Source organism: Harpia harpyja, chromosome 6 (genome assembly GCF_026419915.1).
Source record: "Harpia harpyja isolate bHarHar1 chromosome 6, bHarHar1 primary haplotype, whole genome shotgun sequence".
Classification (NCBI taxonomy): Eukaryota; Metazoa; Chordata; class Aves; order Accipitriformes; family Accipitridae; genus Harpia; species Harpia harpyja.
The window spans coordinates 37249459-37261656 of record NC_068945.1 but is presented as its reverse complement, the minus strand read 5'-3'; the positions used below and the strand labels follow the sequence as shown (position 1 = coordinate 37261656).

The 12198-nt window shown below is 40.2% G+C and overlaps 1 protein-coding gene across 3 annotated transcripts in view; it reads right to left on the bottom strand.

Annotated features, from left to right (window-relative positions):
• Positions 1 to 2425: 2425 nt before the first annotated feature.
• PRICKLE1 (prickle planar cell polarity protein 1) overlaps positions 2426 to 12198 on the bottom strand; it is a 66507-nt gene continuing 56734 nt past the window's right edge. For all 3 annotated transcript variants that reach the window (XM_052790255.1, XM_052790256.1, XM_052790257.1), the window contains 7 exons: positions 11943 to 12122; positions 9521 to 9634; positions 8555 to 8692; positions 7860 to 8063; positions 7122 to 7308; positions 6116 to 6979; positions 2426 to 4700 (listed from right to left, as the gene is read on the bottom strand). In XM_052790255.1, the coding sequence (XP_052646215.1) occupies positions 3844 to 4700; positions 6116 to 6979; positions 7122 to 7308; positions 7860 to 8063; positions 8555 to 8692; positions 9521 to 9634; positions 11943 to 12074 (2496 nt within the window). In that variant the 5' untranslated portion in view covers positions 12075 to 12122 and the 3' untranslated portion in view covers positions 2426 to 3843. The remainder of the gene's footprint in view (positions 4701 to 6115; positions 6980 to 7121; positions 7309 to 7859; positions 8064 to 8554; positions 8693 to 9520; positions 9635 to 11942; positions 12123 to 12198) is intronic.

Below are 12198 nucleotides of genomic sequence, written 5' to 3'. Positions count from 1 at the left end.
GTAGGACGTCATGCTCAGCAATAAAATGGCTGGGGTTGGAGAAGTTTGTCAGGGCTGCTGTTGCTCAGGGACTAGCTAGGTATCGGTTGGCTGATGGAGAGCAACTGGGTTTTTTTTATCACTTGGGGTTTTTTTTTTTGGTTTGGTTTGGTTTGTTTTTTTACTTATTAAACTGTCTTTATCTCAACCCATGAGTTTTCTTACTTTAACCCTTCTGATCTCTCCACCATCCCACTGGGCAGGTAGTGAGTGAGCAGCTGTGTGATGCTTAGGTGCCTACCAGGGTATAAGCTCCACTTGGAATATAGGTGCTACTTCTAATAACACAAAACAGAATTTACAGATTTGGTGACTGTATCTGAGTCTTGTGCTGGTAGCAGACACTGTATGCCATACCATTCTCTTCATATATAAAGGCGGAAGAATCAATTAGAAACATTTCTCACAAGAAGTATCAAAAATAATGAAGCAGAAATTGTTTATGTCAAGCTGAAAAAACTAAAAGTTGTATAGCCATCTTTAAACTTAGTGTCTAATTTTTAAAGTGGGTAAAAATACAAGTTGGCCCATCTTTCATTAAGTGTGCTTACAAGTACCTGTTATTCTTCCCCTGACATGAATGTCTCTTAGCAGTCCATTCCGCAGCAAAACAAAGCTTTCTAAATGTTTTTTAATGCTGTTAATGACTTGTGGTCCTGCACCCCAGAGGAGGTAAGGGAGAAGTATGTGCCTCAGAGCATTAGAAAATATCTAAACTAGCTCTGAACAAGCTGCTTAACCACTGGAAGGCAACAACGCTGGAGCACTGCTCCCCTAGGCATCGTGCTGTGCAACCGTACCTTCCTTGGCTGAGCCTGGTCTTGAGGAAAAACAGGTCAGAGCTCCTGCCTTGGGCTGGAAGAATTGCTGCTGTTCAGCAGGAGAGCAGCACTACGTACAAGCGCTGTTGTTTGCACGGACAAATGTGCCTCTCAATTTTTTTCTGAGTAAAACTGAGTACAAGGAAAGGTCTCTATCCGCTGCCAAAGCTTCCAGCTGAAAAATAACGCTATAAACAGTGGTGGTGGAAAGTGTCATTACTTACATCACTCATTTTGAAGTACCCCGAGCCTCTGCGGGAGCAGGGAGTTCACAGTGCCCCAGCAATGACACCTTTAGCCCTAAGTTATCCTTGGGTTTTGTGTAAGGGCACGGGGAAGAGATTTAGTTTGAGCTTTAGAGGGAGGTAATGTGAAAGTTAACTCTGAAGATAGTTTGTAAATGAGGCACTTTAGAGATCTGTGTTGAACAGTTGGTTGTTGGGTTTTTTTTTTAAACAAGAAAGTATTAGGAAGCAACTAACGATCTGTGGAGAACTTCTATCATCTAACACTCCCTAAGACATTACACCTTGGGAGAGTACATACGCTGTATCTCAGGAGATGGTGTAAGATCAGAACTATCGGTGGAGACATTTCTCAGAGAGACAGTTACTTGCTCCAAAAAGGACACGGCAGTAGCAAGCAGACAGAGCGTTTCGTTTCTGAGGATCCTGGTTCCCCGTATTTGGAAATGCAGGTAAGAATGGAAGGTCCCAATCATTGTTTGAGCATCCTGGGCAAAGTATTAACAAGTCAGCATCTCTCCTCAAGTCCTGGAAGTCCTGGCAGTCTGGGGGTTGTAGGATACTTAAGCACAACAGGCATTTGGCTGCTAGGAAAGCAAACGCTGCCTGAGCCACCACAGCAGCCCGCCAGCTGGAAGCATCCCACGAGCCGCCCATTGGCCCACGCGATGTAGCACGGTATTACTTTGATCAGCTTTTATGTACACAAGACTTGTTTGTACTAGAAGAGTGACTTATATGGTGAATACCACCGCTGGGAGTAAAGGATCGTTTGCTTATTTTACCCTGAAAAATACAAGCAAGTAACTGCTAGTTTGATTTAGCCTTAGCAATAGCTTCATTTTCTTTGGTGTAAGCCAATACTCGTGTGTGTCCATTCCCTCCCTTTCTTCTAGCTGCTTTTATTTCCAAAATTCTACATCCTCAAGAAGGGCAAGCTTAGTTCAATTTGCCAGGCTTTTTTAGTAAGAAGCATCTGTTATTTCATTAATTACCTTTCTTCAGGTAATTAATGAAAGCCAATGGCTTTAGCATCTACTATCTTAATTGGTGGATGTCACTGTTAATTCAAGTAACAGATTTCTGTCCTTTATCTAAAAAACTGGAAGAAGTTTATTGTAACTTAAAATAGCTCCTACTCCACATAAGAGTTCAAGGCAACTTCTGGGATTACCTACTACTTTATAGGTTTTTGCCAGCTTGCCTTCTACAACCACCCAGCATTTCTCTTCCTTTATGTAAGTGAACTTCAGAAACTATTTTTGGACAAGGAGTGGAACAATAATTTAAAAAAAAAAAAAAAATCCACAACCACAGGAGTTGCATATTTGTTGTACTGATACATTCCAGGCTTGTGTGGTTTTTACATTTATATAGTTTACATTTTGCTTGACCCATAAATAACACTTGCAAGATTAAGAGGGCCATAGTTTAGAGAGTATTTACATAGCCCCACCATGCATACAGAGCTTTTAATACCTAGTAGACAAAATTAAGCTGTTTTGCACTAAACATTTTTCAATATTTTTCAGCTTAAAACCCCTGACTAAAATACAAGCAATATTTCATCCATAATGCTGCTGTTAAATCCCTAACAATCTAGTTTGATATTGTAACAAACTTCTTCAAATTCAGGGATACAAAAATATTCAGCTTTTAAAATTTTAACTGTACAATATGTACATTAGTATTTGCACTGTTAAATTATGAATACATTTAAGCCTATGAAATACTACATTATAAATATCAATGTTTTTTGATTTAGAATTGCAGCTAATACATTTTAAAACCTGGATAATGCATTTGAAAAGACACAATTGGGGAGCCTAATCCTTTAAGCCCTTATGAAAGTATTTGTTACGTAAGTAGATTCATTGACTTAAATGGGGTTACATGCCTGAGCAAAGGACTCCAGCAGTTGTACCTCTCTTTCACTGCTGGGGGGTGGGGGGCACGGCCTAAAAACCATCATTGCTCATTGGCAGCTAAATCCAATTCCAGCAGCTGAATTAATATCTTCCTTTAAACAGGCACAAAAAAACCCCACCACCCTTACAGAGGGATGGCATTCTTAAAAAGCTGCGGAAGGAAAAACATGAAAGTTAAACGTATAAACCATTTACTGCTGCTTTAGGACACATCAAGGCCTCAAGCATTTCAGCTCCCACATTCTGATTTTTGCCTCCTTAACAGTGGACTCTTTGGAAAAGGAGCGTTTTCCCAAATAAAAAAAAAATTCCAGTTTTTGTAAGGAAACTTCAAGGAGGAAGAGTGAGCTTTATCAATGAAGAAAAAGGGCACAGTACAGGGCCTTCTTTTTCTTGGTGGTTAAGAGGAAAAAGTCAAAGATCGCCCTGCTTGGGTATAGCTACAGCACAGGACTGACAATTGTATTTATTGATCTTTGTTGAATCCCCTCTCTCAGATAATTCGACATAGGTGAATAGCGAGCATAAAATAAAATGTCTACAAAACGTCTGTATCGAGAACTGCAATAACAGTATTTTGACAGCTGAAACATAATATGTAAACCTAGCAATATCTGAGCAGATCATCATTCGGCATGGTGACATTTCTGAATGTTACTTGTACAATGTAAACTCTGGCAGGGTTATCATTTACACTGGCAAAGCATTAAGAACCTTAGCAACTTGCCTAAGTACAATTATTAATATAAAAAGATGTGGTTCAGACTGGAGCTACAGAGTTGACTGGTCTTCCAAACTGTTAAAAACAAATTAAGAAATGATGCAATTTTTTCCTTTGTGTCCCCTCTTCTTCTTTGATTTGGTTGTCCTTTGTCCAAACTGAGAACTAGATAACGCAGTAGTTGGACCAGAAAGGTCATCTGTATAGTATGGATATCTCAGTGATCGTGGCTGTGGAATTGGCTGTCCTAGAAAATATCCTTCCTCTTCAGAATCAGATGACGAGGATGAAGTTGAACACCAGGAGTCATCTTCCTCACCATACAATCCAAAAAATTTATCAACCACCTGATTCCGCAGTGCATAATCAGACCTAGTATGGGCATATTGTCCATACAGCTCCGCATTTTGAATATATGCCCGAATCTCACGTGAGCTTCTATTTTGAATAAATTTTTCATGATCCTGAGGGGAGTAATAACGAAATCTCTCTCTTGGAGAGCATCTTCTTTCTGTGGCCAAGTTAAGTGCATTATCTGAACGAGACTTCCTACTTCTTCTACGATGATGAGAAGGCCGATTTCCACGCTCTTCAAAATGGTAAACGCGCCTACGTGTCCTTTCACTCATTGGAGGCTGACGTATTTCAACATTCTCGTAACTTCCATTATCAATAACGTCATCTGAAAACTTCACTTGCTGCGGTCTAGACTGGGATTTAGATCTTCTCAGTACAGGCATATGCACTGGCTTTTCCTCTGGCAAGACCTTTTCCTGACACAACTCTGAGCTCAGGCTCTTCAGGGACTCTGTGCTCCGGTGGAGCATTGAAGAATTCAGAGTTCCCATGTTGCTCATTTTCTCACAGTCCTCTACCTCCAGTTCTTGGAAAGTTTGCAAAGAGTAGAGAGATGGCCGTGGCTTGCCTTCTCCATCCATTGAAGCCCCTGTGGTGGGAATGGAGACAGGAGGAAAAGAAAATGAGGACTATTAGAGAGGTAAGTATTGTAACAAAATAGTAAACATTCCTTTTCAGTAAAGCAGACCTTATTAGTGGTTTTTGGAACTATTATCAAAAGGACTAGCTTCACAGAAGAACAAGCTTTGTTTTGACTTAAAATGTTTAAGTATTAGCTCTGATTACCAAAGAATTAGCTAACATTAGGACATCAAGAGCAGAAGAAATTTAATGAGTTTAAAAATTGTAAACGCATACAGCTAAGCCTCTAAGAAAAAAGAATTACTTAAAATTATTCTACAGTCCATGCTTGCCATTTTTAAGGCTAAATATTTCATGTTTCTGATATCACTTAATTCAGTATTCCAGCTGTTGCTACAGGAAAGCTAGGCTTACTGCCTCGCAAAGAAGGATCCTTACCCTCCAAAAATCAGCAGCAGTAAGCTCGCCTGGTTTACTCCTGGTTTGTGTCCAACGGCCCTTCACTCCCACAACAGCAATGTCCTCTGCCCTGTGACCTTCCCAGTTGCAACACCTCTAGTTCTTCCTCCTCCTCCTCCTCCTCCGCCCCCTGAACCAAGCTCCCCTCATCAATTCCTTCATTACTGCTTAGGCAATGCAGCATGGGATCGGGCCTGAGCTACACGAGTAGCTACAATAATTCAGGTTACAGAAAGAAAGGAATGGAGATGAGGATAGGACAACTTTTAACATGGGTCTCTCATACCTAACTCCCAGGTTTGGGTTTTTTGTAGGAAAATAGGAAAGGAAGGTTAACACACACACACACACGCACGCACACACTTGGCATATCTGACTTTTATCCCTTTGGCTAATTTCAATCACGTTTGACAAGGAGGTTCACAAAAGTGGATTATCAGTTTCTCCTTAGTCAATGGAGAAAGATAATCTCATAAACCTCATTTCCTAAGGCTAAGAAGTTTATGATCCTTTCAGATTTTCTATATTTTTACAAGCAAATCAGGAAATTACCTAAAGTGTTTTGCAGATTATCTTTAACATCATCCTAGTATGTAATGCAACTTCTTGTACTTAAGGTATGGGAAAAAAAAAAAATCTTCATTTGCTTAAAGCGGTGGTTTGTGTATAACAAATGCATAGTTCAAGACCATTCTTACTCTGTTTAACATTATGGATTTTTTTTTGTTACAAGCAAAGGAAAGGGAATTCAGAAGAAAAGGAGAAGAATTTAAATAGAATTTGAGTAGCAGAAATGTAATCTTGTGGAAGAATATGTGTGTGATAAAAGCCATTGCCTACTTTACATGCATCTCTTGCTAGTAAAGCTTTTTAGAAATCACAGACACGAAAAGTTCAAAATACTCCAACACGCATGCTTTGGTTGACCTCTCCATCAAAACCAGTCATTTTTTCCCCCATTACCTGTTATGTTAGACAAAGCCAAAGAATCCATTGAGTCTCGAACACTTTGCTCTTGCTGTTTCAGGTCAGACAAACATTCAAGCGAACCTCCATACCATGGAGTTTGGTCGTGTTTGTATCCTGACGCCCCGTGTTCCATGTCTAGCTCCTGGATTTTCCTGCTGCTGGCAGGGCCTGGGTGGCTGCCATAGGCAGAGTCACCCAAGCCATCTTGTGACTGGGCCCAGTACATGTCTGACTGATACTTCTTACTTGCTAGGCTTGGATTATTTTTTTTGAAGTCCAACTTGCTCTTGACCATGCTGTCAGAAATCCAGTGTTCGCTTGATCTAATGTCTACTTCAGCGGGCTGCTGGAAGAGGCTTTTATCACCAAACTTCAGAAGAAGTTGAGTCATGTAGTCTTCGTGTTCAGCCCATTCTTCAGGGTCTTCAGGCATTTCCTGCTCTACTCTTCCTTTCCAGAAGTCTTCATTAACAAAGCTTGCCTCTTCCCTTGAAAGGCTTAAGTCATCCAGCTTACGAGAAAGAGTATCGTCAGCATTGCCTGAAAGGCCAGGAAATTTGTAATTGAGGGCCGGTGAGAGGAGGAGAGACTGGCGGCACTGGTCGGCTGACCGGCTGCTTTTTCCCATGCGAACGCTCCTCCTGGAATCTCTAGATCGAGCAGACTGAAATGCAGAATCGGAAGAGTCGGAGGCATGAACATCCTCTCCCAAGCTGCAGGTTTTTGAACAGTAAATCTGCCCTTGCTTTGGAAGGAAAGGGCAGCCAAGCAAAGAGGTCTTGCACTGAGCACAAGAAAAGCAAGTCTCTGTGGCATGCCAGTGTTGTCCATCATAGGTCATCTGAGCATGGTCGACACCTGGAAAGGGAGAAAAACCAATGCTTTGGGTTTCTCAAAAAAATCACTTGCAGAATCCACACTTCTGGAATGTGAAATAATTTCATAGATTGGCTTTCCCTTATATATAAGTAAGTTTAATGCTTAAAAAGGACATACTTACCAATGTGTTCCCCACAGGTCTCACAGTATTCCGCATAGAGAGATTCAAAACAGTTACAGCAGAATGGTCGCCCATCCTTCATGATATATCTCTGTCCACCCAGGATTGTTTCACACTCGAGGCAACAGAAGTGCTTCATGTGCCAGTGGCGACCCTCAGCTTCTGTACACTCATCAGCAAAAATGATCTTTTCAGAGATAAAAAGTAAACTTTTAGTTAAGTGGCCAAAACCTCACCTTGGGAGTTGTTAAAGCATGCAAAATACCCTAACTGTGCAGTTTGCATGCTAAATTTATTTTTATTTAGCTGCCTTTTGAATACAAAGATAGAAACAACACTCTCCCAGAGCAACTGCAGCATTCTGACCTTTTCTATAACAAAAAAACCCAAAAAACAAAAACCTGTAATTTTTAAAGAAAAAAAAAAAGAACATAAGAACTCAACCATTAAAGAAGCTGCTATCACGATGATATTTTGGAGTATTTGTACAGATCCTTTTTCTAATTCAATCTACAAGATTCAGTTCTGAATACAAAGAGGCACGTGCTTTCTAAATACCGTCACATTGCTTGTAATATTGCCAATTTGACAAGAAATGAAACACCTCAGCCTTCAAACATATCCATGTAGCCAAGTCCTGACTTCCTAAATGAATGCAGCTGAAGTTAGTAATTGCCCAAGTGATGCAGTTTGTTAACAACAGGAGTGTAGATTGGCTGTAAAATGTGAATTATTTACCTCATCGCAGGCTGAACATCGAGGTTTGAGAAGTTCAGCGTGGTGCCTGCCACAGTGAATTTTCCCATCTTGGTAGAAGTAGATAAGGTCAACGAGCAGCTCATTACACGTGAAGCACACAAAACATGAGGGATGCCAGCACACACCAGGCCCAGCTCTTGAGGCAAAAACTGCAACTTCACCGCCGTTTACTTTTGTACCACACTAGGAACAAAACCAGAAAGTGAACACGCTTCCCATCCCAAACTACTAGCTTCTAGCATTTAAACTATATTAAAACACCAAATCCAATATGCAGGTTTTAGTCCAAAATTCTGACAAGAGGGAAAAAAATATTCTCAATTTTGGTCTAGACAAACCCTGCATCAACAAACCTTTTGTGAATAGAAGTTTATTTTATACATAATAACATTTTTTAAGCATATGCCTGTTTTTGACCTGTCATTACTTTAGTATGAGTCAGCAACAGGGTTTTTTGGGTAGGAAATATATCAAAGATTCACTTCATTCCCTGTATCAAAGGTTGTGTTTTGCTTAAGCAAGCACTACCTTCTTTCTATTTACATGCATTTTCAAAAATACTCTTTTTTTTGGTGTTCAAACATAGACAGAGATAATCTTACACATAATATTGAGATACTGTAAGTTTTACGTTATTCAGCCCACTAGCTGGCTTGTGGCACCAGTAGTATTACCTGTTCACAAACAGCATGCATCACTGCTCTTGAGAGTAGTTTAATAGTGCCCCGGCCGAGTGCCTCCTTTTTGCGCTGAGAACTGAACATCTGCAGTTCCTTCTTTTCTTCTTCACTTAAAGACTGGCAGTATCTCACCTTCCAGTGAAAATGCAGGAGAACTTATTTTAGATACTGAGCTTTTAAAGTAACAGATTAATAAGTAAGTGCATATATGCAAGAAATTCATCAGGTGTGCTGGCAATCATTAAACTTTTCCAACTTGTCTTCTCTACCGTCTTAACATTTAGCTAATATGGCATGATACAAAAGTAGCACGGAGAGAGATTTTGCATTACAGGATAAAAAACCCACCATACTAAACTAAGAAGTTGTCTAGGCAAGAAATAAGATTTTAAAAAGCCAAACCAAAACCTGCTGCCATCCTAAAATAATGGAATGGACCTAAATCAGCCATAACATTGTCCTTTAGATTTATGGTTAAGTGCCCACATCTAAGTATTGCAGTATACACAAGATCTTAAGTATTGCCACCCCCGCCCCCTTCCCTTACAAAGAGCTTGTTTGTTATTTCCACTTCTACTCCAAATTACACTGCATATCTGAGATGCAAACCTTTTACTATCACAAAGCATCCTTTTTGTGTGCTACAATGCAATTCCAGGAATTTGTAGGTTCCTGGTAATTGGTGGGTGGCTGCAAACACTATAAAACCAACTTGTGTTAAGTTTATTGCAGTGACACCAGCCTCCCTAACAAGCAAAGGCAGTGTCCTTCCAGACAGCTCTTATCTGCACACAAGCCAACCGGACAGCTAAACAATGGACTCAGTGTACACACCATGCTGCTTTATAGGTCAGATGCCACGGTTTAGGCCTGTAATAAATACACGGGTAGGCAATTCTCCACGTAAAAGCCGCCAGGGAGACCTAAGCCCTGACGGTGCATCCTAAATTGTTTATTTACCTCATTATCGTGGGGTGGCAGCTGATAGAGAAGTTGTTTAATTCGGTGTTTCTCTCCAGGGCTGTTAACGTAAGGGACCTTCTCCTCTGGCAAGCAGGCGAAATACAGCTGGACCTGACCAGGAGGAACGGAGAGTTCAGACGAAGGGACACACATTACCCAAGCACCACAACCGTCCTTCAGCTACTGTTTTATCTCGGGTCTCGTTTACGAAGGAAGAAGGTTACGCTACATTAGACCTGTGACAGGGTTTCTGCTGGAAATATGAGACCCAGATGAACCAGCTCAGCAAACCTGAATTGTCTCTGATAAAACTAGCACCCAGCTGCTGAATTGCTTTTCTGGAATGCAATTTGCAGTGACAATTAGGGGGGTATCATAAATTATGCACATTTAATGTTCTCATTATTCCCACCCCCTTCAGGGCTGGTCAACAACCTGGTGGAAATTCCAAGTTTCCCCTCTGCAATTTACCACACAAGGCATGAAGCTTTCCAGAAAACAGCCACTATATAAACAAATTTAATTTGCTCTCTGCATTTTACACATTGTTGAGACAAAAGCTGTTTTGTAGTCTCCTGCTGATCAGGTTCACCCAAAGCATCAGCTTTCATTGCTTCCATGTGGGCTTTGGTAAGAAGGTGGAAACATCCTTCCCTTGGGAGGAGGCTGGATCCAGCCACATTTCAGTCAGATGCAAATTAACTACAAAATGTTCACAGGCTGCATGTTTTTGATGAAGAAATCAATATTAGGTGTACACACCTAACAATCTTCAGTCTTTTTTTTTTTTCTTTTTTTTTTTTTCGGAAGAAAATTATGATAGGAAAGCTGTAATGAACACTATGACAAAGCCCAATGGCAAAAAATATTTTTGTGGAACAGCTACAGATTTATTGTTTTTCCTATGCAGTTTCCAGCTTGTCACGAGGCCTGGGGCTGTAAATAAGAGCTGACTATTGGCAAAAATATTACTTGCCATCCAGATTGAAATAACGCTCAGGTCAACAGCTTATTACTGTGCAAGACAGATGAAAAAGAAGCAGTAATCAGTCACTTGACTCAGGAAGCAATCAAAATTATATGAGAAAGGTTGTACGAAACATGACTTGGTCTTCATTTAACCAAAATTTAAACATCAGAAGTCTACTGTAAGCTCACTTACTACTGACTGTATTTCAAGAAGCTGCAGGAAAAGATAACAACATGCAGTAAGAAGTGAAGCTTTAAAAGGTACTTCACGCCCTTTTCTCAAGTTTATTGCACTGTTCTCAAAATAAGTCATTCTTCTTGGGAAAAAATCTTTAGTGAGTTTAAACTAGCTGGATTATGAGGATATTTTAGGGCATTTAATTGTGCTGGCAGAACGTTAGCTTGCTGTTTGCCTTAAGGTCTGATTCATCAGGATTCTTATATATGCTTAAGTAAGCGATAAAAAGAGTTTCCCTAAAAATAGCGCATTATTTGCCATTCCTGCTGACTTGTTACTTTATTCATGATTAAGAAAATCTCCGCATAGCAAAAAGGAGGCATCTTCTGCACCTTTATAACTATGGACTGTATTAGCTTGCCAGCTGAAGGAGGCTTGCTCTGCCTCCGTTAGCAGACACTACAAAGCCACTCTGTCCATTTAACACTCAAGTCTGAGATCTGGATATTACTGAGTACACAGCTTCAGCACAATCATCAAGTAAATATAGCAATAAATCAAGCAATATTATCAAGTAAATGAATACCATGAGAGGTTCATTTTGATCTCCCACAGCAACTTGCTCATCAGTAATTTCACTTTTATTTCCATTACTGTGATGTTATAAAGAAGAAAGAGGAGAGGGGAAGGAACAGCCCAACCAACCCATGAGTTTCAGCTCCAGAGATCGTACAAGAGAAATCCTGGCATGAACAAATGGCAGGCATACAACTATTTAAACAAGCATAAAATATATTACTACTTGTCACAGTGACAGAACACTTGCGTTTATGTGCGCTGTAGTAACATACATGTTCTAGATGTCAAATGCCTAATTATTTAAAGAGTTGTACAAGTGCAGTGAGGTACTGGCCAAGTAGCACAATACCACAAGGTATGCTATGAGCTTTAGTTTAACATAATAACATATTTCAAAGAGAAAGCAAATTTCTATGCTGCTTTTAGACTTGACAATACATACCTCTGTGGCACACATTCACTGAAAAATATTGACTGGGAACCTTTTTTTGGAACCTAAAACTCCTCAGTATTGAGGATTTTAAGCTCCCTAAACACAGCCTCATTGGAATAGGAAACAAAACAAGAAGAGTTCTAGACGAATTTAAGTTTTCTACATTATAAGAATTTAATTAGACTTGTAGAGGCAGCATATCACTCCCTTAGACAGTCCTTACAAGGCTTATTTTAAAAATGCAGAAGCACAGTTGATACCTGCTCTGGTCTGAGGCCTGGGGGTACCCAGGCATATTCTTCCAAGGCACAGCCAGAGTCATCGTCCGAAGTTGAGCTTCGCTGACACCCGAAAACGAGATTGTTGGCTTTGGGCTCCATCTCCAGTGCCATAAGTGTGAAGCGTTAAATATTTCAGCTGCACCTCATCAAGCAATTGATCTGGAGAAAGAGATTAGCAGAGCTTTAATACACTTGAACATGCAACAACTAATTATCAGTGTAAATGATCTTACAA